This window comes from Myotis nattereri, assembly GCF_964212035.1.
Source record: "Myotis nattereri genome assembly, chromosome: 10".
Lineage (NCBI taxonomy): Eukaryota > Metazoa > Chordata > Mammalia > Chiroptera > Vespertilionidae > Myotis > Myotis nattereri.
Window position 1 is genome coordinate 83230135 of NC_138085.1, and position 25342 is coordinate 83255476.

Genomic DNA, 25342 nt, shown 5'->3' on the forward strand with positions numbered 1-25342 from the left:
GTTCCGTTTGTAGAAACAGTTTAGTGACAGATGCCGGCCGTGCCGGGCTGTCCTGCCGCTGGGCCCACACAGAACCGACGGCGTGCGGACACCATCAGTGTCCGCGGTGTCCAACGGGGACGTCGTCCTTGCAGACCGGCCCATCGCCCTCCGGCCAGGCCTCCCGCCCACTCTTCCCGCAGCATCACCCCGACAGCCTGTGTGTGTGACCACTTTATTCAACCGCCAGGACGCTGCCGATCGGAGATTAACTGCCCGGAGCTTCTGGAGGTGCAGGGGCTGAAAGCGCTTCAAAGACGGCGACGCGGTCCCTGCGTGTGCGGCCGGCAGCCGCGGGGCTACAGGCTGGACCGGAACCCCGCCTTCACCGAGAACCTCATCATGGGCTTGTCCCGCGGCCGCAGGAGGCAGATGGAGCTGGGGAAGCCCCTGAGCCGCAGGCGGCCGACGCCCCCGTCCGGGCAGATGGTGAGCCGTGCGTGGGTGACCACGTCCTGCAGCTCTGGCGTCAGGCTGTCGAACACCTGGGCTGCGTTGGGAGAGAGCTGGGGACGGCGAGGCCCTGAGACCCAGGGGCAGGCGGCCCAGCGCAGCCCTGGGTGCACCCCCTTACGGCTAGTTACCCCCTAAGGGTCATGTAGCGAGAAACACGGCTCTGCAGACGGGAGGGGGGGGGGTTCTTTGTACGCGATTTACAAAACGTGATTGTTAGATGCGCAAAGCTATGAAGAATGGCTATTCTTTTCAGGGAGAGTGGAAGGGAGAGGGAAAGACAGAGAAACATCGACGTGAGAGAGAACATCGATTGGGTGCCTCCTGCACGCGCCTGACCAGGGCCCGGGCCAGGGAGGGGCCTGCAGCTGAGATCCGTGCCCTTGACTGGAGGTGACTCTGGGACCCTCTCCACTGAGCCGCACTGGCCAGGGCTGGAGCCCTGCTTCTTATCACATAAACGCGCAGCTGCCGTTTGAAAGGCTCGTGCGTGACGGCTAAAGGGGGCGGGAGGCCTGGGCCGGACGGGCTGGGGACGCGGTGCAGGAGGCGGGCCAAGGCGGCCACAGCCTGGGGCCTCACCTTCGTGGCCGGGAGCAGCGCCTTCCACCGGTGGCCTGGCAGGTCCCACTGCTGCCGGGCCATGTCCTCCTCCTCCTGGGCCGTGAGGATGCAGCCGTCCAGGCGGCAGCTGGCGGGAGCGCTGCCTGTGGGGACAGGAGAGGGGCTTTCCCACTCGGCACCGCTCCACCGACACGGGGCAGCCGGCCGCGGCCCAGGGGCTGAGCGTGGGCCCTGCACCCGGAGGTCGCGGTGCGGTTCTCGTCGGGCACGTGCCGGGGCTGCGGGCTCGGTCCCCAGTGGGGGGCGGGCAGGAGGCACCTGGTGGATGATTCTCTCTCATCTCGGATGTTTCTCTCTCTCCCTCCCTCTCCCTTCCTCTGTCTCCAAAATCGATTTGAAAAACATGTAAACACAAAACAAACAGACTCAGAGAGACAAAGCCCAGAGGGATGGGACCAGGAGGGAGAGGGGAGGGGGAAGGAGGGAGGGAGAGGGGGAGGGGGAGGGGGACATCGCCAACAACATTGTGATAAGTTTACACGAGACACTGGTGGGGCCGTCACGCGGCAAAGCCATGGGAGTGTCAAATCTGCGCGGTCCGCCCTGAGCTAAATAACCAGGAGAAGACCGTACGCCAACTGCTCTTAAATAAAAACACATTTTCTTAAAAAGCTTCTGTCCAGAGGCCCCAGGACACCCCTCCGTCCCCCAGAACGCGGTCCCGTCGGACTTCCCGGCTGACCGGCCTCCTCTCTGCCGTGGACGGCGATGCCCCCTCAGCTGCGCCGGCCGTGACGTGCTGCGAATACGTGAGCCGGCCCTTTAAGGCCAGGCAGCCACAGTGAGGACATGAACCGCCTCTATTTACTCAGACGACCAGACGATGGCGAGACAGCGCTGATGGAACTGCCACCTGACAGCCCTGGCGGGCGAGGCGCCATTGGCCGGGCGCCGTCCTGTGCACCGCGGGGTCTCGGGTTCGATTCCCGTCAGGGCACATGCCCCGCTGTGGGTGCGATTCCCAGTCGGTGCATACGGGAGGCAGCTGACCTGTGTTTCTCTCTCTCCCTCTCTCTCTAAAACCAATAAAAACGTGTCCTCGGGTGAGGATTGAAAAAATATATTTACCAACAAATAACAGGCTGAGTAACCTCTTCTGAACTTTCTTAAATAATGACACCTGAATACATAGAACATCAGGGGTGCTGGTCCAAATATTTTTTTTACTATGGAAGTGGACAAATTTTAAAATCTGTAGCTCCTTTGTCCTAACAGTCAGCCTCGAGAAGAAATGGTCACCCATCCCCCCCTTATCTGCCAGGACGCCTCCCTATCAGAGGGCACCTCCATCCCAGGGCCTCCATCCCGAGCCTCCATCCTGGGGCCTCCATCCTGAACCCCCATCCTGAGCCTCCATCCTGAGCCTCCATCCCGAGCCTCCATCCTGGGGCCTCCATCCTGAGCCCCCATCCTGAGCCTCCATCCTGAGCCTCCATCCCGAGCCTCCATCCCGAGCCTCCATCCTGAGCCCCCATCCTGAGCCCCCATCCTGAGCCTCCATCCTGAGCCTCCATCCCAAGCCTCCATCCCAGGGCCTCCATCCCGAGCCTCCATCCCGAGCCTCCATCCTGAGCCTCCATCCCAGGCCTCCATCCTGAGCCTCCATCCTGAGCCTCCATCCTGGGGCCTCCATCCTGGGGCCTCCATCCCGAGCCTCCATCCCGAGCCTCCATCCTGAGCCCCCATCCTGAGCCTCCATCCCAGGGCCCCCATCCTGAGCCTCCATCCTGAGCCTCCATCCCAGGGCCCCCATCCTGAGCCTCCATCCCGAGCCTCCATCCTGAGCCTCCATCCCGAGCCTCCATCCTGAGCCTCCATCCCAGGGCCTCCATCCCGAGCCTCCATCCTGAGCCTCCATCCTGAGCCTCCATCCCGGGCCTCCATCCTGAGCCTCCATCCCAGGGCCTCCATCCCGAGCCTCCATCCCGAGCCTCCATCCCGAGCCTCCATCCTGAGCCTCCATCCCGAGCCTCCATCCCAGGGCCTCCATCCCGAGCCTCCATCCCGAGCCTCCATCCCAGGGCCTCCATCCCGAGCCTCCATCCTGAGCCTCCATCCTGAGCCTCCATCCCGAGCCTCCATCCCAGGGCCTCCATCCCGAGCCTCCATCCTGAGCCTCCATCCCGAGCCTCCATCCCAGGGCCTCCATCCCGAGCCTCCATCCTGAGCCTCCATCCCGAGCCTCCATCCCAGGGCCTCCATCCCGAGCCTCCATCCCGAGCCTCCATCCCGAGCCTCCATCCCGAGCCTCCATCCCAGGGCCTCCATCCCGAGCCTCCATCCCGAGCCTCCATCTCAGGGCCTCCATCCCGAGCCTCCATCCCGAGCCTCCATCCTGGGGCCTCCATCCCGAGCCTCCATCCCGAGCCTCCATCCTGGGGCCTCCATCCCGAGCCTCCATCCCGAGCCTCCATCCTGGGGCCTCCATCCCGAGCCTCCATCCTGAGCCTCCATCCTGAGCCTCCATCCCGAGCCTCCATCCTGGGGCCTCCATCCCGAGCCTCCATCCTGAGCCTCCATCCTGGGGCCTCCATCCCGAGCCTCCATCCTGAGCCTCCATCCTGAGCCTCCATCCCGAGCCTCCATCCTGGGGCCTCCATCCCGAGCCTCCATCCTGAGCCTCCATCCTGAGCCTCCATCCCAGGCCTCCATCCTGAGCCTCCATCCCAGGCCTCCATCCCGAGCCTCCATCCCAGGCCTCCATCCTGAGCCTCCATCCCAGGCCTCCATCCTGAGCCTCCATCCCAGGCCTCCATCCTGAGCCTCCATCCCGAGCCTCCATCCCGAGCCTCCATCCTGGGCCTCCATCTGAGCCTCCATCCTGGGGCCTCCATCCTGGGGCCTCCATCCTGAGCCTCCATCCTGGGGCCTCCATCCTGAGCCTCCATCCTGAGCCTCCATCCTGGGGCCTCCATCCTGGGGCCTCCATCCTGAGCCTCCATCCTGGGGCCTCCATCCTGGGGCCTCCATCCTGAGCCTCCATCCCAGGGCCTCCATCCTGAGCCTCCATCCTGAGCCTCCATCCTGAGCCTCCATCCCAGGGCCCCCATCCTGAGCCTCCATCCTGAGCCTCCATCCTGAGCCTCCATCCCAGGGCCTCCATCCAGGGGCCAAACCACGGAGCACCTCACAGGCCCTTTCTGAGTGGGACCCGGGCCCATGTCAAAAGCTCACAGCATTGAAGAGTCTCCTGTGAGGTTTGAGGTCATCATTCAATCCTGACATTTTATAAACGGAAACTAGAACACAAACCATCACAGCAACTCACTCGAGGTTACACAGCAGGAAAGTGGAAGCCAGGCCCACGGTCCTGAGCCCCCGCCCCCTCCACCTGCTCACATGGCCTTTTTTTAATATATGTGTGTACTACAGGCCGGTGCACGACATTTGTGCACTCGGGGGGGGGGGGTGTCCCCCTCAGCCTGGCCTGCACCCTTTAGCAGTCCGGGAGCCGTTGGGGGATGTCCGACTGATGGCTTAGGCCTGTTCCCCGCGAGGAGCGGGCCTCAGCCACAGTCAGACATCCTTAGCGCTGCTGCAGAGCGGGAGGGGCTCTGGCCACCGCCACTGCACTCGCCAACAGTCAGCCTGGCTTCTGGCTGAGCGGAGCTCCCCCTGTGGGAATGCACTGACCACCAGGGGGCAGTTCCTGTGTTGAACATCTGCCCCCTGGTGATCAGCGCATGTCACAGCGGCTGGACGTTCCGCCGTTCGGTCAATTTGCATATTAGCCCTTTATGATATGGGATATTTTCTGTCAGAGAGGAAGGGAGAGGGAGAGAGATGGAACCATCAACGATGAGAGAGCATCATTCATCGGCTGCCTCCTGCACGCCCCACACAGGGGATTGAGCCCTTGACGGGAATCGAACTCAGGACCCTTCAGTTGCAGGCCGGCCAACGCTCTATCCACTGAGCCACACTGGCTAGGGCCCTGGGCCAGGCTGACGAAACACATTTCCTCGTGACTTTACATTTACCTTCAAAATGCGTCGTGTCGATTTCCACTTGGGTCACCACTCCAGGGTGTGAGAGGCGGAAAACAGCCCACTCGCCGCCGAGGACGAGGAGGGCGCCGGTCTCATCGCTCTGGAATTCAAGGGCACACGTGTGAGCCCGCGGGTGCCAGGCAGAACCCGCCCCGAAGCCGGCGGGAACCATGTCGGTGGGAGCCGTGTCAGTGGGAACCGAGTCGGCGGGAACCATGTGGGCGGGAACCGTGTCGGCGGGAGCCGTGTGGGCGGGAGCCGTGTTACCGCCTTCACTTCCCACCGTGCACACGGGCTCTAGGACCCGGGGTGTCAGCTGCCTCCTGGCTCTTAAATGCCTCACGCAGCACGAGATCACTGGGAGCCGGTAATGGCTATAAATTCCCAGCATGCTCCTCTTCCCTTTTTCGTTTTGGCTAATCCTCCCCTAAGGACATGTTTTCCGTAGATTTTTAGAGGGAGTGTAAGGGAGGAGAGAGAGAAACAGTGTGAGGCACACAGCGACGGGTGGCCTCCCGCATGCGCCCCCACCAGGGTGCCCGGCCGGTGTGCCCTTGAGCGGAATCGAACCCGAGACCCTTCGGTCCACGGCCGAGCGGCCGGGCGCCTCACCTGCAGCACGGGCGGCCGGTCGGGCCTCCTTGCCGTCACCCAGCCGTCGGCCGCGGACTCGGGCTGCCCGGCGCCTGCGGGAAAGAGCGCAGAGAGGGGCGTGGGCCCGATCTGAACCGCGAGGACCGCCCACGGGGAGGGAGCCGCCCCGGCCTTGCTGCCGCCGCCATCTCCCCTTCAGCTCGTGTTTCAGCCAAGTCGCGAGCACCCCGGGGTGAGGAGCTGCACATTTCCTTTCAGACCAGCTGCTTAAGCCGGAGCCAGCTGGCCTCCCGTCGGAAGGGCACCAGGCCCCACACACGGACGCCGGGCCTCATCCACGGCAGGCGGCCCCTCACACCACGCTGGGGTCTCCCCTGGTGCCCGGACACCCGGATAAACGCCAGCCCTGGGCGTCTTCTCACCTATCATCTTGTTGGGGTGCCCAAAATGGGCGTCACTGAAGCCCACGCAGGCGCCCCCGCTGGCCATGGCCACCAGGTCCACCGGCTCTTTGGGGTCGGCGGACGCCCAGTCCTTGTGGCCGACGCCGTACACCCGGAGGCGCGCGACCCCACCGTCTGCAAGGGAAGGGGCGCCCGTCAGCTCGTCGTTGGAAAAGCAGCCGTTCGAGGCTCAGAGACCACACAAGCCCTCACACCCCCGGCTGCCGCTGGCCGGAGCCCCCGCCCCCTCTCCAAGGCCTCGGTGCCCTGCGGTCTCCCCTGGCCTGGCGTGCCCTCAGAGGGCCCCTCACCTCCAGCGCTGTCTCCTTCCCTCACGGGCCCCCGCCTGCCTCCCAGGTGAGGTGTCGCCGCCCCCCACCCCCCACCCCACCCGGTGACTCCGGAGCCTCCTACGAAGCGTCCGAATCGTCAGATCCCTCCAGACAGAGCGCGGTGCCTGGCTGCTGGGGCTGGGGCGGGAGGGGGGCAGGGGCGGGCATGGGGTTTCTCTCTGAGACGACAAAGATGTGCTGCCGCTGCCTCTGGTGCGGGCGACACGTGCACCACACGTTCACACCGCACGCGACGAGCACTGGGTGCCCGGTCTGATGGGCGGATTGCTCGGTGTGTGGCTGACAGTACGGCTGTTATGCGGGGAAATAAGTAGGGTTGTGTACACCCTCCTCAGCGCGCACGCCTGTGCCATCGGTCCTAGAGGCCCGGCCTCACAGCTGCGTTCCCTCACATCCGACGGACCTGATCACGTCCGACCAGTCCCTGTGGATGAGGCCTAACAGGAGAATTTCCCAGAGAACATGAAGGGCAAACGCCAACCCTAACGTGCTGAGGTCCCAGCGACCAAGAAAGGAAAGGTGACGCCCGGCCGGCCCGGCTCAGGGGGTGAGCGTCCACCGAGGAACCAGCCGGCCACGGCTCGATTCCCGGTCAGGGCACAGGCTGGGTCCCCGGTGTGGGGCGTGCGGGAGGCAGCCGGTCAGTCATGCTCTCTCATCGCTGATGTTTCTTTTTAACAGCTGAACGTTGTAATTGTCTTGGGTGCTGTATCTCAGAGGAGCACAGGACAGGAATTCTTGTTCCAACCAGAGTCTGGGTCTCACTTTGCGGGAAAGCACCCAATCGCGATGAGAAGAAAGAAAGTGCACGGGTGACACACCAACCCAGCTACGTGGCTCTGAGCAAGCCATGGCCCCTTCAGAGCCCCACCTCCTCCTCTAGCCACCAAGAGCTTGGGCCCAACACTTTGTAGGAATTTGTTGAATCTTTGGAGAGAAATAGACTCACTTTCCCGCCATGAGCTCTGTCTAGAGGGGAGCTATGATTTCTCCCCTGTAAATGGTCTCTTGAAATACAAGAACCTCATTTAAAAGTGAGGTCTTGCTGTAGATGGATATGTTTCAGCATTAGATGCGAAGGGGAATAAAACCACATCCATTTAAAACCTGACAGAGGCCCAGGGGGAAGAAGACCCTCTTGCTCTAATGACGGGACTAAATTGGGCTCTGTTTCAAGTTGCCATTGAGTTTCTGAGTTCTTTAGTGGAAGATAAAACAACCTCAGAAGAGAATGATGTGTCTAACGGACTAATTTCCAGAGCATTCACAGGTGCCATTTATGGTGCAAGTCTTGCTTCCTGAATTGGTTTCATTTTCAATGGAGGGTTATGTTAAAGCAAATAGAGGAACCTGGTTTTTGAGCCTGAGTCTGAGACACGACTGTCCAATGGGCTCTGCGGAGAAGAAACCCAAGAGGATGAGGTCAGAGGAATGGGATGGAAAACATGCCCACGGTGCAACATCTTCACTAAGAGAGGCACCTGCTCTCTGGAAAAGGACTATTGAGCCCAGACTTTCTTCCAGACCGAGGCTGACCAGATGCCTTTTAGTCCACAGGGAGTTCCCCTGTGATTCTTCCAGAGTTTGAGAAGGCTTCTCAGGAGCTAGGCACACACCACCTCATTCCCTGTCTCTTCTCCCCAATTTTCTTGGGTGAATATTTCTGAATATTAGAGACATGGGAAAAAATGACATATTCTTTTTCTCTCTCTCATGCAGGGATTTCACAATGTAACTACAGGGGCCTGTGGAATTCTTTCTCTCTCAGGGATCAACAAGAGGCCAATGTGAGTGCTTTAGCCTCAAGAACCTCAACAAGTGGTCCTAGATGAATGTAGCAGGAAAAAAGGTGATTGGAACCCTCCGCTTTAGGCCCTAAAAAAAAGAGAGGAGAAGAGTGCAGAGAGAGAGAGAGAGAGAGAGAGAGAGAGAGAGAGAGAAGGGGAGGGGGAGCGCCGCTGGGGAGGAGGGAGGGAGGGAAGGAGGGAAGGAGGGAGGGAGGGAGGGAGGGAGGGAGGCGCTGCCTAAAATCAGTAAGAATATTTTTTTAAAGAAAGGGGGACTGCATTTGATGTTTTGAACCTGCCGACGTTAAGACGCGGAAGCACGGCCGTGGAGATGGCCGCCCGTTCACCTGGGAAAATGTTGAGTCTGACGTGGGTCCATTTCTGCTGGGAATTAACCAGGAAGTAGTTGTGGCCGGAAGCAGGCTTCCCGGGTCTCAGCTCTGTCCTGGGGACCAAGTAGTCCCAGTCGCTGGACTGCAGCTGCGGGGAGACGGCAGCGTTAGCCATGGCGCAGGGAGCGCGGGCCCCTCCCGGGGCTGGGTGGTGGGGCGGGTAGAGGGGGGTCCCTAATGATGGAGGCTCCTGAGCTCTTTAATAAAAATAGTAACGAAGGTCCGGGCCCAGGGCAATAAATACCCGGACACAGCCCCGGGGCGGCAGCGGGCTGGGCAGGCAGGGCTGGGATGAAGGCCCAGGTCTGAGGCCTGATGCCTTCCCTAGACCAGCGGTTCTCAACCTCGGCTGCACATTAGAAGCACCTGGGAGTCTTTTTAAAATCCTGATTCCTGGGCCTCATCCTGGGAAATTCTGTTTCCTTGTGATGGGGTGAGGCCACAACATTAGTAACCAAGAAACAGAAATTCCGGGGGATGAGGCCCAGAAATCAGGATTTTAAAAGATTCCCAGGTGACTCTAATGTGCAGCCGAGGTTGAGAACCACTGCCCTAGATGATTCTCAGGAAGGAGCCGCCGGAATGGGGATGCGGACGTTCGAGTACAATCCTGGGCCCTGCCCGGCCAGCGTGGCTCCGTGGTTGAGCATTGACCTATGAACCAAGAGGTCACGGGTTCGCCCTGGCTGGTGTGGCTCAGTGGCTAGAGCGTCAGCCAGCAGACTGAAGGGTCCCGGGTTCGAGGCCGGTCAAGGATGGGTACCTCGGTTGCAGGCTCGATCCCCTGTCCTGGTCGGGGCAAGTGTGGGAGGCAACCAATGGATGAGTCTCTCACATCCATGTTTCTCTCTCTCTGTCTCCCCCTCCCTCCTTCTCTCTAAAAATCAACGGGAAAATACCTCGGTGAGGATGAACAAAGAGAGGTCACGGTTCCGGTCGGGGCTCAGGCCCGGTGCGGGCTCATCCCCAGTGGGGGGCGCGCAGGAGGCAGCGAATCCATGATTCCTTCTTATCATTGATGTTTCTATCTCTCTCCCTCTCCCTTCCTCTCTGAAATCAATTAAAAAAAATTTAAAAAACCAAGAATGTACCAAAACAAAGTCCCAAACTATTCGTTTTGTTAAAGTCATCAGGCAGCAAGTCCCCGTGTCAAATTCCCGTAAAAGTACTTTACGCGTCAGTTCCTGCGTTCGGCTCCGAGGGCGGCACGGGCAGGGGGTGGGTCCTGTGAGGAGCGCGGCCCTCACGCCCACGGCCACGGCCCTCTTGGGCGCCGCTGCACAAGCCACGCAGGAACCGGCCGACCGGCGCGAGGAGGCCGGGCAGGTGCCTGAGGTGCGGCCTGCCGGGTGCGCGTCCCCCCGGGCAGCGAGGCCTGCGGCCCTTCCCTGCGGTCCTCGGCCTCGGACAGACCCCGGTCCGGCCACGTGCCTTAGCGACGGCCTCCAGCTCCTCGGCGGTGGCAGCCACTCCCATCCTGACTCCTCTCGGGGGCATCGCCGGCTCTTTATCTGAAGGGAGAGCGACCGTTAGGGTTCAGGGCTCACGTTCAAAATCAAAAAGAATCTGCGCTCGCCCGGCTGGCGGGGCTCAGGGGTGATCGTCAGCCTAGGAACCAGGAGGTCACGGTTCGATCCCCGGTCGGGACACGGGCCTGGTTTGTGGGCTCGGCCCCCAGTGCGGGGCGTGCAGGAGGCGGCCGATCCGTGATTCCCTCTCATCAATGACGCTTCTCTCTGTCCCTCTCCTTTCCTCTCTCTAAAATCAATAAAAATATGTATTTAAGTAAATACATAACCCTGTGCTCGTAGAGGGGGTATGAAAATTGTCATTTTGCCAAATAACACAAATGGCATCTCTTGAGTCGGAGTGTCGCCCGGTGGAAGCCGCTCTCTGTGAGACACCAGCAGCCATTTCTAAAGCTGGTACTGTTTCCAGGTGAAGCCACACTCAGCGAATCTGCCAGGACCAGAGCTTTCACAGGGGCACCCCCCACCCCCCGCAGGGGCTGTTCCCGGAGCTGCCTCCAGGGCGTCCTCGCCGACTGACCACCTGACCACCCGACCAGGCGTGAGAAATAGAAGCAGAGGCACCTGCGTCCCAGAGCGGCGCGTCTGGCCTTAGGCACTTCCTGCTCCCAGAGTGACCCCGCCCCATCATCACTAAACGTCCAGCCCCCTCCCCCTGCCTTTCCGATAGAGCCTCGGTCACCACCATCTTTTAGCATCAACTCGCCAGCGGACATGACTTATGTTCCTACATACGTGTCTGTAACATGCATGATGGCACTTATTTCCCAAAGTTACTTCCGGGACCCACATCAGATGCTGCCGGGGAAGGGCCGGAAAGGCGGGTCTACCTGAGGAGCCCGTGCCTCCGGGGCCCAGCCTAATCCCCCCCTGCCCCCCACCCCCGCCCCGCAGGAGGGCGCCCGGAAAGCCCGCTGGAGAGTGTGGGGGTAAGGCTGGGTCCAAGGACACTGCTCAGTTCACAGTCGGAAATCACAGAGCTCGAAGGCCGTGGCGGCCCAGTGGCCTTGTCCGGCTGCTGAGCCCGTCTGGTTGGAAACGCATGGTCAGGGGGACGGCCGAGCCTCCCGACCCCACGGAGCCGGCCCAGGTCAGAGGTCCCCACGGCACCTTCTTCCAGGTTTGCTGCTTGGATTGAAATCCGAGGGGCGTAGCCTCCCGTGAAGTAGGAAATGTCCACGTCCAGGCCCCGGATCAGGCCCTGGACCCCCAGCCTGACGATGCACCAGTCGTGACCTGCGGGGCGCACAGGACAGAGCAGCCGTCACGTCCAAGTCGGCAGGGGAGGCAGGTGACAGAAGGAAACTAAAACGCCAATGCCTGGCCCAGCCGGTGTGGCTCATGGTTGAACAGGGTTCGATTCCCGGTCAGGGCACAGGCCCGGGTTGTGGGCTCGATCCCAGGTAGGGGGTGTGCAGGAGGCAGCCGATCCATGATTCTCTCTCTCTCTCTCTCTCTCTCTCTCTCTCTCTCTCTCTCTCTCTCCATTCCTCTCTCTAAAATCAATAAAACAACAACAGCCCTAGCTGGTGTGGCTCAGTGGGTAGAGCGTTGGCTCTCTGAAGAGTCCGGGGTTCGAGTCCAATCAAGGGCATGTACCTCGGTTGCAGGCTCAGTCCCGGCCCTGGTCAGGGCTTGTGTAGGAGGCAATCCATCCACGTCTCTCTCTCACATCGCTGTCTCTCTGTCTCTCCCCCTCCCTTCCACTCTCTCTGAAAATCAATGGAAAATCACCCTCAGGTGCGGATTAACAAAAGCAAACAAACAAACACACAACAAAACTCAGACCCAGCGTGTGCCCGGCGCCCCCACAGCCGTGCGTAACCTCTGGGTGCTGGCGGAAGACAACGGCGGTCCCCATGCGGCCTTCCCCTCCCTGGGAGAGTCCGCCCACCTGGAGTCCTCTTGCGTCTGGTCTCCCATCCGTCCGTCCATCTGCCAAACTCCGTGTATTTGTGCTCTTCAAACCGCGGGCTGTCACTCTAAGCCGAGAGGTCCGGCGGGTCAGTGACTAACATCCGTGCTTTGTTTTAAAGAAACACGTCCTGCCCTCCGCTTGTTGAGCAGGTAAACGTTTTCCCCAAAAAGCAAGCTGCGTTCCACTTTTCTCCCCAGCGCGGATGCCGACCTCCACGCGCGGGGGGCAGTGGGTGAGCAACTCAGGAACTTCCCCTCACGCCCCGCGGCCCCCGAGCTCCGGTCGCATCCCGAGTCTGCGCTGACTTCTACACGCGTGTGCTGTCCTCACGCCAGCTCCCGCGGGCAGCCCGTGACCCCGCCCCTGCCCGGGAGGGTGTGCGTTCTCCGGGCCCGCAGCCCACTGCCCGCCAGCCCCGCGCTCCCGTGCATCGTACCTTTATCAGGTTTTCTGCAGGAGCAAAAAAGTCATCTGTTGCAAACAAAATCTAGGCAAATAAAGAAAGAAGACAAAAGAACCGTACATTCAAAACCACTTCGTTCCGTGCCCTGTGAAGCTAAACGAGCCACAGAAGGAACGCGTGAAAGGGCCCCGGGGAAGAGAAATGACGCGCCATTGAGCCTCGGCGCTTGGGACGTGTCTCGATTTCACCCCTGCCGCCCCCTCCGTCTCCCCTCCCCCGCTTTGCTGCGTCCCCTTCACCATCTGGACACCAGGGCACTAACTTCCCACAAAATAGGCAGCTGCCCGGCCGGCGCGGCTCAGGGGTTGGGCATCGACCCATGAACCCAGAGGTCCCTGGTTGGATTCCCGGTCGGGGCACAGGCCCGGGTCGCAGGCGCGATCCTCAGAGGGGCGTGCAGGAGGCAGCCATCAATGATTCTCTCTCATCATAGATGTTTCTCTCTCTCTCCCTCTCCCTTTCTCTCTGAAATCAATAAAAATATTTTTTAAAAAGGCAGAAAGAAAGTCGGGCCTGTGCCCTGATCGGGAATCGAACCGTGACCTCCTGGTTCATAGGTCGATGCTCAACCCCTGAGCCAGGCCGGCAGGCAAAGCAGGGCATTTTGAGGGGGTGGGGGTGGGGGGCCGGGGGTGCTTTAACTTGCACTAAGAAAGCGCCCTGCGCGCTCCTGAGACCTCAGCGAGTCCGCCCATCGCTGGGCCTTCCTGCCTTGGCCACGGGGACCTGGCTCCCTGCAGGGTGTGGTGGCCAGGCCTCCAGGGCTCCCACACGGAGGCCCCTGCCCTGGGCTGCCCGCACCCCATGGGACAGTGCGTTCTCTTCAAGGTGCAAGATGGCCTTTGTCAAACGTCAGGCAAGGCCGCCCCTGGCGTTCCCTTCCACGGGGACTTGGGGCGGGGGGCGGGGGCGCCCTCGGGAGGGGCCCTGCAGCTCCAACTAGTTTCTCGCAGTGGGTGGTCCCCACGCGGCCTCCCGAGAGACACCTGCTCACCTTGCCTCCCACGGACTCGGACGCCATGTCGATCAGCTGGACGAAGTCCGGAGACCGGGCCAGCTTCCCCTCCCTGGGAGAGTCCACCATGCTTCCTGGGGGGCGAGGGGGGCGGGGGGCTCTGTCAGCGCGGCTGTGTGGGCTCCGGCCGGGTGAAGGGTTCAAACAACACGCGTGCTGTCGGGTGGACGGGCACTGCCTCCACCCAGTGACCCTCCAGGTGAATTAAAGGCGACTTCAGCCCCAGAAGGCACCGCTCAGTGAACCAGGAGGTCACGGCTCGATTCCCGGTCGGGGCCCAGGCCCAGGGTGTGGGCTCCATCCCCGTGTGGGGGTGCAGGAGGCAGCTGTCCATGACTCTCTGTCATCATGGATGTTTCTCTCCCTCTCCCTCTCCCCTCCCCTCTGACATCAGTAAAAATAAAGGTTAAAAATAATAATAAGTGAATAAACCGGCAGCGCATCCTCACCGGCAGCCGGGAGCCCAGGCTCTAGGGTCGGATTCCGTGCTCTGCAGACGCCAGCCAAGGTCTCATTGGCTCACTCGGGGCAGCAGGAGAGAATGCAGGCCTGGCAGCCTGGGGGCCTGGCTGGGCCGCTGATGTCACAAGGGCTCAGGGAGGGGCAGCCCCCCTGGAGAGGCCCCCCCCCCCGCCCCCGCAGTCCCTGCCAGAGGCTCCTGTGGAGGGTGTGGCTGGCCCGTCCCTGTCACAAACATGACCTGGGGCGCGGGCACCAGGCCCTGATGGCGGCCCCTCCTGGCTGCGCTTTGCCCCTGCCCGAGGCGTCCCTCGGAGGGAGCCTGGCATCCGGAAGGCTCACCTGCCCCAGGAGACAGCTCCTCCTTCGGCTCACGGCACACATTAAGGTCGAAAAGCCTGCGGCCAATCTGACCAGAAAATCGCTCTAATTTTGATTGATTTACAAAAACATATAATAATAATTACCTGCCCTCTTTGCTCCAAAGTGACTTCTAAACAGTCGGATGCCTGTACTTGGACATAAGGATTTCTGGTCCCAAGAACTAACCAATCAGGTGCAACCCTATTATGCAATGTGACCAATGAGATGCGAGTCTATCATAGAACCTACGCAGGGATGGATGGTTCCAGTCAGAGCATTCGTGTCTGACTGCTGGTTTGCGCTGGCTGTTGTCATTTTTATTTTTTATTTCAGAGAGGAAGGGAGAGGGAGGGAGGGAGAAACACCAATGATGAGAGAGGATCATGGACCGGCTGCCTCCTGCACGCCCCGCACTGGGGATGGAGCCCACAACCCGGGCTTGGGCCCTGACGGGAATTGAACCCTGACCTGGTTCATAGGTCGAGGCTAACCACTGAGCCACGCTGGCCGGCCCCTTTCTGCTGGATTTGGATTCTCCTGTCTGCAGCTAAGAAACGCCCCAGCCGAACAGGTTTGGCTCAGTGGATAGAGCGTCGGCCTGCGGACTGAAGGGTCCCAGGTTTGATTCCGGTCAAGGGCATGTACCTTGGTTGCGGGCACATCCCTAGTGGGGGGTGTGCAATAGGCAGCTAATCGATCTCTCTCATCGACGTTTCTGGCTCTCTATCCCTCTCCCTTCTTCTCTGTAAAAAATCAATAAAAAAACAAACAAAAAAACGCCCCAGCCCTTGGCTCCCATCTGCTGACCTGAATTGGGTCACACCTGGTGGCCTTCACCTGCCACCCTCCCCTGCAGGAAGCATGGTGGGTGTGCTGTCCTAGACAGTCACGGAGGGGGCACCCACACGGAGGGGGCACCCACACGGAGGGGGCAGCTGGGAGAGCCATGTCTGAGTCCCGGTGCAGCAGGGACCAGACGCTAGAGAGCCACACGGCACCCACCGGCCCGAGCCGCCCTCGCCTCCCGTCACCTGTGCTCACCTGCCCTCACCTGCCTTCACCTGCCCTCACCTGCCTTTCACCTGTGCTCACCTGCCCTCACCTCCCGTCACCCGCCTTCACCTGCCCTCACCTGCCCTCACCTCCCATCACCTGCCCTCACCTGCCCTCACCTGCCCTCACCTCCCATCACCTGCCCTCACCTCCCGTCACCTGTGCCCACCTGCCCTCACCTGCCTTCACCTGTGCTCACCTGCCCTCACCTCCTGTCACCCGCCTTCACCTGCCCTCACCTGCCCTCACCTCCCATCACCTGCCCTCACCTCCCGTCACCCACCTTCACCTGCCCTCACCTGCCCTCACCTCCCATCACCTGCCCTCACCTCCTGTCACCTGTGCCCACCTGCCCTCACCTCCCATCACCTGCCCTCACCTCCTGTCACCTGTGCTCACCTGCCCTCACCTCCCATCACCTGCCCTCACCTCCTGTCACCTGTGCTCACCTGCCCTCACCTCCCATCACCTGCCCTCACCTCCCATCACCTGCCCTCACCTCCCATCACCTGCCCTCACCTGCCCTCACCTCCCATCACCTGCCCTCACCTGCCCTCACCTCCCATCACCTGCCCTCACCTGCCCTCACCTCCCATCACCTGCCCTCACCTCCCATCACCTGCCCTCACCTGCCCTCACCTCCCATCACCTGCCCTCACCTCCCATCACCTGCCCTCACCTCCCATCACCTGTGCTCACCTGCCCTCACCTGCCCTCATCTGCCCTCACCTCCCATCACCTGCCCTCACCTCCCATCACCTGCCCTCACCTCCCATCACCTGCCCTCACCTGCCCTCACCTCCCATCACCTGCCCTCACCTCCCATCACCTGTGCTCACCTGCCCTCACCTGCCCTCATCTGCCCTCACCTCCCATCACCTGCCCTCACCTCCCATCACCTGCCCTCACCTGCCCTCACCTGCCCTCACCTCCCATCACCTGCCCTCACCTCCCATCACCTGTGCTCACCTGCCCTCACCTCCCATCACCTGTGCTCACCTGCCCTCACCTCCCGTCACCCGCCTTCACCTGCCCTCACCTCCCATCACCTGCCCTCACCTCCACCGCGACAGAGCTGTGCCCAGGGCAGCAGGGCATCGGGACCCAGATGCAGGACCACGCCTGGAGCTCATCTTCCCACATCAGTCCTTTTCCTGTTGCATCCTCTGTGTGCCCTGTGGGTGCTGCCCCTGGGGACATGCTGTTCTGAGGCTGAGATCACGGACCGAGCCCAAGGATGCTCTGAACGGGGGACCCCTCCCCTGCCTGCCCTGGTTCTCCCTGCACCTCCCTCCTCCCTCTCCCTCCCCGTCCCCCTCCCCCTCCTCCCCTCCCCCTCCTCCTCCTCCCCCTTCTCCCCCTCCTCCTCCCCCTCTCCCTCCTCTCTCTCTCTCTCTCTCTCTCTCTCTCTCTCTGAACACGCCACCCCCACCCCCCAGCATCCATGCAGCCTGCTGCTTGGCGGTTTAGTCACTGCAGTGTCGCGCTCCCGCCACTGGGCGGCAGTGTGGCCAGGGGGCCCTGAGGTCGCCAAGCGGGGTCTGGGCCAGGCTCACTGCGCTGCTGCCGGGAGGGGAGGCCATGGGCCAGGGATGAGGCGTCCATCGGTCCGTCTGTCCAGCAGCCAGAGGACCTGAGTCCTGCCGGCGCCACGCGAGGGCCCAGTCAGGCCCGGAACGAGGGAAAGGGACACGGGTATTTTTCTCCCAAAGCCGCTACGTCTTGGGTAACCCGTGGCCCGGCCACAGGCCACGAATCCGGCTGCTGGAGAAATTCAGAGAATGGCCCTGGCCTGGCCCGTGCCGGCAGGGGACAGGGCGTCAGCCTGCAGATGGGAGGGTCTCGGGTTCGAGTCCTGGCCAAGGGCACGCACCCGGGCTGCAGGTTCAATCCCTGGCCCCGTCGGGCATGTGTGGGAGGCCAGCAGTAGGTGTACTTTCTCGCATCGATGTTGCTCTCTCCTCCCTGCCCCCTCCCCACCCCACCCCAAACCAGTGGGCAATGCCCTCGCTCCTGGGTGAGGTCAGAACACACACTCAGCTGTTGGTGCAGAGAGTTTATTCCTCGTTCCTGAACCCGGGTTCGCAGCAAAGCACAGGCGTCCCTACTGGGCAAAGGCGGCAGCGTGCTGGTCATTTACAGAGACACGGGCCAGGGAGGGGCTCCCCCGGGGCCGGAAGCAGCGTCACGGGACCCGCACGCGGGCAGGGCTCCGGCGGTGACGTCGGGAGATGCACTTTACATAGAGCGAGCGAGCCCTGCTGAGCGGCAGTCGCACGGGGACCCCTGGCTACGGGGCGAGCCCTGGCGCTGGGACATGACAGGGAGACGCTGCGCCCCCCGCACACGGCACGGCTGGGGCTCAGCACAAACAGCCCGTCCCCCACGAGCTGCGCCCGGACCCGCCCGGAGACGGTCCCGCCCCCCCCCCCCCCCCCCCCCCGCCGCCTCACACGTGCTCCTTGTCGAACTCGCACAGGAAGTGCATGGGGAGGTGGCAGGCCACGTCGTTCCAGCCGCCCGAGGCCTCCATCTCCACGCAGTCCTCCTCGTCGTAGGCGTTGTTGGGCTCGCCGCCGCGCCACTTGTGGAAGGTCTGCATGGGCGAGCGGTCGGCGTACACGAAGGTGCCCTCGCGGTCCAGGTCGCTGATGCCGATGAAGACGCGGGCCAGGCCGGCCTGCGCCACGTAGGCGGCCAGGAGCCCGTTGGTGGCCTCGTCCCTGGGCATGGCCAGCGCGCCCCCGCGCCCCTGGCAGGCCCGCTGGGCGTCCAGGTAGGCCCGCTCCTCCTTCACCAGCAGGTAGAGCTTGCCCTCCGTCTCACGAACGCCGGCGACAGCTGCGGGGGAGGGCAGGGCTGGAAAGTGAGCACTGGCTCTCTGTAACACACTCGGTGCGGGCACGCTCGGTGTGGGCATACTTGGTGTGGGCACGCTTGGTGCGGGCACACTCAGTGCAGGCACGCTCGGTGCGAGCACACTCGGTGCAGGCACGCGCACAGACGGCGGGCGGCTCTCACACGCGCCACGGAGCCACGTGACCCTTGGGTCCCCGGGGATTGGGGGCCGAGGGGGGCAGGGGGACGGCAGGGGACAGAGAGGACTCCGAGAAGCACCTACCGTTTTTGATGAACTTCAGCTCCGAGGTCAGCTGGGTGACCTGGTTGTCCATCTCCCCGATGGCCTTCCTCAGCTGGCTGCACTCACAGGGGACACCTGCGGGACCGGGCTGTTAGGGAGCTGAGCCAAGGGTGGGGCTCGGAAAAGAAGGCAGGCCTGGCTCAGGGGTTGAGCATCGACCTATGAACCAGGAGGTCAGAGTTCGATTCCCCGTCGGGGCACAGGCCCGGGTGGTGGGCTTCATCTCCAGTGGGGGGTGTGCAGGAGGCAGCCGGTCCATGTTTCTCTCTCATCGATGTTTCTGTCTCTCTACCTCTCCCTCTCTCTCTAAAACCAAAGAAATATGCATTTTAAAAAAGAAAAGAAGGAAGTAGCCACAGTCAGTCCCAAAACACAAATGTTAGTGGACAGACTCCGCAGCCCTTGAGGCCCAGGCGAGAGGACGATGGGCCTGGCTAAGGGCAGTGACCCGGGAGGCGCCGGAGCGTCTGAGAACAATGGTGGTGGCGGAACCAGGTTGCAGGGGGGAGTACTGGGGTGAAGAGGGACTGGGGTAAAGGGGGCGCCTGGCCAGGGGTAGACTCGGGAACTGTCGCGAGCCGTGGCGTGAGGGAGGGGCCACGGAGGGGGGCAAGGACATGGGAATGGAGAAAGGACCCCGAAAGCTCAGACGAGCTTTTCTCAGAAGCTTGGTGGCCAGAGGAAGGGGGGCCCGGGGCACCCCGAGAGGGCTGTGTGGGGAGAGGCCATGTGGTTCTGGTCAGGGTGTCTGAGCAGACTGTGGGGGATCCGGGGAGAGCAGACTGCAGTCCCAGGAGGACGTGCGCGAGTCTGGGTGCGGGAGACGGTGCCCCGCTGCCTGCAGGTCCGGGTCGGGAGCTGCTGTCAGAATCGCGTTTTTATGCAAGTTGATCAGCCCGGGGCCCTGCCGTACCTGGTTCTCCACTGGGGCCCGGGGGCCCCATGTCGCCCGAATCCCCCTTTTCACCTGAAAAGGAAAAGCAAGGCAGAGGCGGGGCGTGAGCCACGAGTGAACACGTTGTGTCCTCCACGTGTGACGCGTCACCAGAGACCGTCTGCCACGGGCCCGGCCAGCAGTGACTCCGACCCCCGGGCGCACACGGGGATAGAACGTGTCACGTGCCCAGCGCACAGGGACAGGCATGAACTCCGGCAGCTCGGACGGTCTGCGATCGTCCTCAGAGCAGCGGGCGGGCGCGGGCCTGGCGGGACGCGAGGCAGCGCGGGGAGGTACCTTTAGAGCCCATGGGACCGATCTTCCCGTGGCGGCCGATGCTGCCCTTCTGCCCCTTGTCGCCCACGCCCCCTGCAGGAAGCAACGGGATCGGTCGGTCGGTGATGCACAGGTGGCGCCATGTCCCTCCCGTTAGCATCACACTCACCCGCTCACACACACTCACTCACTCTCATGCACTCACACACACTCACACACACATTCACACACTCACTCTCATGCACTCACACACACTCACACACACATTCACACACTCACTCTCATGCACTCACACACACACTCACATACTCTCATGCACTCACACACACTCACACACACATTCACACACTCACTCTCATGCACTCACACACACACTCACACATTCACACACTCACTCTCATGCACTCACACACACATTCACACACTCACTCTCATGCACTCACACACACTCACACACACATTCACACACACACTCTCATGCACTCACACTCACACACACATTCACACACTCTCATGCACTCATTCATACAAACTCACACAGTCGCAACCACACGCACACATTCATACACTCTCATGCACTCACACACACTCTCATGTGCTCATACTCACATTCATTCACACACACACATTCATTTACACACATTCACATGCTATACATACATTCTTTACACATAAATGCAAGCACACACATATACACACATGCCTACACACACACATATCTAGTATACACAAATACATACATACACCAATCCAAACAACATATTCAAGCATATACATTCACAAATGCACACACACACACACCATACACACGGCCATGTGCACCAGCTCTCCCCCGCCGCCCTGTGCGGAGTCTGAGGGGCCGAAAAGGTACCTTTCTCTCCTGTGGGGCCCACTCTCCCAGGCCGTCCGGGAGCGCCTTTGTCGCCCTTCTCTCCAGCGTCCCCTGCAGGAGAAGCCACATGCAGTTATTTACTTATTTTTAAGTATATTGTTATTGATTTCAGAGAGGAAGGGAGAGGGAGAGAGAGAGAGAAACATCAATGATGAGAGAGAATCATGGATTGGCTGCCTCCTGCACACCCCCTACTGGGGACCGAGCCTACAACCCTGGGCATGTGCCCTTGACCAGAATCAAACCTGGGACCCTTTGGTCTTCAGGCTGACGCTCTATCCACTGAGGCACACCAGCCAGGGCTGGAAGTGCTTCTTGAGAACAAAGGCTGGTGCCCAGCTCTGCTCCGTGCTGAGCCTCAGGGTTTGAAATGTTCACCATCTGCTTCTCTCAGGGGCAGCAGAGAGCCAAGCCCCAGGGGTGATACCCCAGCCAGCATTTCCATAAACCTCTCCGCTCAAAACTCCCATGCACTCCGCCCTGCCCCGGAGAGCAGGCAGCCCTTCCGCGTCCCCCTCTGCCAGGCGTCGATCGGGCTGCTGCACTGGAGTTCTCCGCGAGGAGCTGCTTCTCTGGCAGCAGAGGCGCACATTTCAGCCGACCGGCTCGCTCCCCGCATCATCCACAAACTGCTCTCCTCCCAAAGAAATAAAGGAAGTGCCTTCGGCATTTACTAGGCGCTTGCCTCCTGCAAACCACACAAACATCCATGAGCAAAGAGCGTCTGTCTCGGCTGCCCTGGCAGTTCTGGGCCCAGCCAGCAGGCGCAGGGCAGCTGCTAAGGCAGATGGTGAGACACTTGGATGCATGGAACAGGCAGGGAGGGCTGTGGGCGTTCCCAGATCTCAGGACACCTCTTCTGCAGCGAACAAAGATGTCGGTGAGCCCACGACCGCTCCCCCGGGGAGCCCACGACGCCTCTTTGAGCCCATGGTACTGACAGGCTGTGAGAGTAGACCCACTGAGACAATGTCCCCATATAGACCCAATGAGACAATGTTCCATATAGACCCACTGAGACCATGTCCCCATATAGACCTAATGAGACAATGTTCCATATAGACCTCATGAGACAATGTCCCATATAGACCCAATAAGACAATGTCCCATATAGACCCAATGAGACAATGTCCCATATAGACCTAATGAGACAATGTCCCATATAGACCCAATGAGACAATGTCCCATACAGACCCAATGAGACAATGTCCCATACAGACCCAATGAGACAATGTCCCATATAGACCCAATGAGACAATGTCCCATATAGACCCAATGAGACAATGTTCCATATAGACCTCATGAGACAATGTCCCATATACACCCACTGAGACAATGTCCCATATAGACCCACTGAGACAATGTCCCATATAGACCCACTGAGACAATGTCCCATATAGACCCAATGAGACAATGTCCCATATAGACCCAATGAGACAATGTCCCATATAGACCCAATGAGACAATGTCCCATATAGACCCAATGAGACAATGTCCCATATAGACCCAATGAGACAATGTCCCATATAGACCCAATGAGACAATGTCCCATATAGAAACAATGAGACAATGTCCCATATAGACCCAATGAGACAATGTCCCATATAGACCCAATGAGACAATGTCCCATATAGACCCAATGAGACAATGTCCCATATAGACCCAATGAGACAATGTCCCATATAGACCCAATGAGACAATGTCCCATATAGACCCAATGAGACAATGTCCCATATAGACCCAATGAGACAATGTCCCATATAGACCCAATGAGACAATGTCCCATATAGACCCAATGAGACAATGTCCCATATAGACCCAATGAGACAATGTCCCATATAGACCCAATGAGACAATGTCCCATATAGACCCAATGAGACAATGTCCCATATACACCCACTGAGACAATGTCCCATATAGACCCAATGAGACAATGTCCCATATAGACCCAATGAGACAATGTCCCATATAGACCCAATGAGACAATGTCCCATATAGACCCACTGAGACAATGTCCCATATAGACCCAATGAGACAATGTCCCATATAGACCCACTGAGACAATGTCCCATATAGACCCAATGAGACAATGTCCCATATAGACCCAATGAGACAATGTCCCATATAGACCCAATGAGACAATGTCCCATATAGACCCAATGAGACAATGTCCCATATAGAAACAATGAGACAATGTCCCATATAGACCCAATGAGACAATGTCCCATATAGACCCAATGAGACAATGTCCCATATAGACCCAATGAGACAATGTCCCATATAGACCCAATGAGACAATGTCCCATATAGACCCAATGAGACAATGTTCCATATAGACCCCATGAGACAATGTCCCATATAAACCCAATGAGACAATGTTCCATATAGACCTCATGAGACAATGTCCCATATAGACCCAATGAGACAATGTCCCATATAGACCTCATGAGACAATGTCCCATATAGACCCAATGAGACAATGTCCCATATAGACCCAATGAGACAATGTCCCATATAGACCCAATGAGACAATGTTCCATATAGACCCACTGAGACAATGTCCCATACAGACCCAATGAGACAATGTCCCATATACAGCCACTGAGACAATGTCCCATATAGACCCACTGAGACAATGTCCCATATAGACCCAATGAGACAATGTCCCATACAGACCCAATGAGACAATGTCCCATACAGACCCAATGAGACAATGTCCCATATACACCCACTGAGACAATGTCCCATATAGACCCACTGAGACAATGTCCCATATAGACCCAATGAGACAATGTCCCATATAGACCCAATGAGACAATGTCCCATATACACCCACTGAGACAATGTTGCCATGTAAACCCAGGGATTGGGCGAGGGCTCCGGCTGCAGCCCTGGGGAGCAGGGCCACATGGGACTCACTGCCGGACCCGCTGGGCCCTGGAACGTGGAGCTGGTCCTGCCGGGGTCACAGGTTTGGAATCGCGTGTTTTGCAGAAACGGTGGCTTTCCCCCGGTTGGCGCCCACCCTGCGGGTCCGTAGGGCTTGCTCTGTCAGGAGGGAGGCCGCAGACATAAGCGACAGGAGCAAGAGCGTTTGCATTTCTAAGAGAAGGAAGAGGAGCTCCCGGGAAGCACGAGATTCAGGCTGCGGAGCTGTGCGACCGGCGGGGGTGGGGGGCCTCGCACATTGGGTGCAGAGCCTGGGACAAAGGTCAGCGGCCTTCACATCCTGCAGACGCCCAGCTGCACAGAAATGACTCCCCATCACCGAGGTCCTGGCCCAACAGGCCGTGGGCATTGTGTTTTCCACCCTCGCTTTTTCAGAGGGGGACACTGAGACCCACCGAGGTCAGACCTGAGCCGGCACGGGACCTGGCACTCGGGACTGGGGACTGTCAGCTCACAGGAGCCCCTGGGAAGGGAGCCTTACCTTTGAGGCCAGGGACCAGGATCTGCACAGAGCAGGCGTCGTCCGCCGTCTGCTGAGAGTCAGCAGGCAGGACCAGCGACAGCAAGGCCAGGCTGATGAGGGCCAGCTGCCCCCCCATCCTGAGTGTGGGCGGCACTGGCTCCTGGAGGAAGCAGGGGAAACAGTGCCGGGAATTCCGAAAGCAGGACAGAGAAGACAGCGTGCAGGCCACCCCGCGGGCCAAGGGCGCGGCGCTGCTGGGGGAGGCCCGCGTGGCTTTGGTCTCTCTCTCGCTTGTGTCCGTCCTGAGGTGTTACCCAACGTTCCCTTCTAGTTCTTTTTTTAAAACACACGTTTTTATTCCTTTTTTTAGAGAGAGGAAGGGAGGGGGGAGAGAGAAACATTGATGAGAGAGAAACATTGCTGGGCTGCCTCCTGCGTGGCCCACACTGGGGATCGAACCTGCAACCCGGGCCTGTGCCCTGACGGGGAATCGAACCCTGACCTCTTGGTTCATGGGACGACACTCAACCACGGAGCCACGCCAGCCAGGCTCTCTTCTAGTTCCTTGCGGCGGACACGTCACACATGCGAAGGGTGTGCATAGTCCACGAGGCCTTGAGGCCCGCGCCCGCCTCACACGCCAGCTCTGCCTCGCGCTACCGTCCCTGCCCGCCCCACCGGGTCCCCTGGCACAGGCACGGCTCTCCGACAGTGCGTGAGCTCGCTGCTGTCGGGCTGGTTCTGAAACAGCTGCACTTCTCGGCTACGTGTCCGTACAGGAGGCTGCGTGGCTGTGCTCGGTTTGAGTGTCATAAGATAGGTCACCGTGTGGAGTCCGGGGACTGGCCCTCTGCCCCACACGCCCCCGGGCTGCCCGCCGTGTGGCTCTGGCAGCCCAAGCTCCTGACTACGGGGAGGGACGGGGAGTTGAAGGGACAGGACACAGCTGTCCCTGTGTCACTCGGGGAGCACCTGCCGACCCTCCCCCCCACGTGGGACTCACTGACCCAGCTGCCACTTATGCATCCGTGGCCACCCCAGGCCTCCCTGATCCTGGTCAGCCCCTAGGTCCTGCCGGCAGAGGTGGGGGGCGCGGGGGAGGCCCTGTCCCCGGCCCCCGAGATCCCCACCCGCACCCTCACCCGCGCCCTCACCCTCACCCTCCTGGCTCCCTCCTGCCCTCCAGGAAGAGGGATTTCCTTCGATCAA

General features: G+C 60.2%; 2 protein-coding genes across 3 annotated transcripts; both read right to left on the reverse strand.

Moving 5' to 3' along the window:
* Window positions 1-201: 201 nt before the first annotated feature.
* Window positions 202-13668, reverse strand: ALLC (allantoicase; the record flags this gene model as incomplete). The annotated part of the gene is made up of 11 exons (XM_081101211.1): window positions 202-545; window positions 1075-1199; window positions 5097-5205; window positions 5718-5791; window positions 6122-6277; window positions 8630-8762; window positions 10106-10185; window positions 11314-11439; window positions 12098-12185; window positions 12558-12608; window positions 13579-13668. The coding sequence occupies 11 exons, from the start codon at window positions 13666-13668 to the stop codon at window positions 339-341; spliced, it is 1239 nt and encodes a 412-aa protein (XP_080957337.1). The 3' UTR covers window positions 202-338.
* Window positions 13669-17923: 4255 nt separating this feature from the next.
* COLEC11 (collectin subfamily member 11) lies at window positions 17924-24336 on the reverse strand (the record flags this gene model as incomplete). 2 transcript variants are annotated; one of them, XM_081101329.1, is made up of 6 exons in its annotated part: window positions 24152-24336; window positions 20701-20772; window positions 19851-19922; window positions 19530-19583; window positions 18596-18691; window positions 17924-18315 (listed from the first exon to the last, which is right to left on the reverse strand). In XM_081101329.1, exons 1-6 carry the CDS (start codon window positions 24267-24269, stop codon window positions 17924-17926), a joined length of 804 nt encoding a protein of 267 aa, XP_080957455.1. In that variant the 5' UTR covers window positions 24270-24336. The 2 variants fall into 2 exon arrangements, with proteins under 2 accessions (XP_080957455.1, XP_080957454.1); XM_081101328.1 differs by having other exon boundaries at window positions 17924-18333.
* Window positions 24337-25342: the final 1006 nt, after the last annotated feature.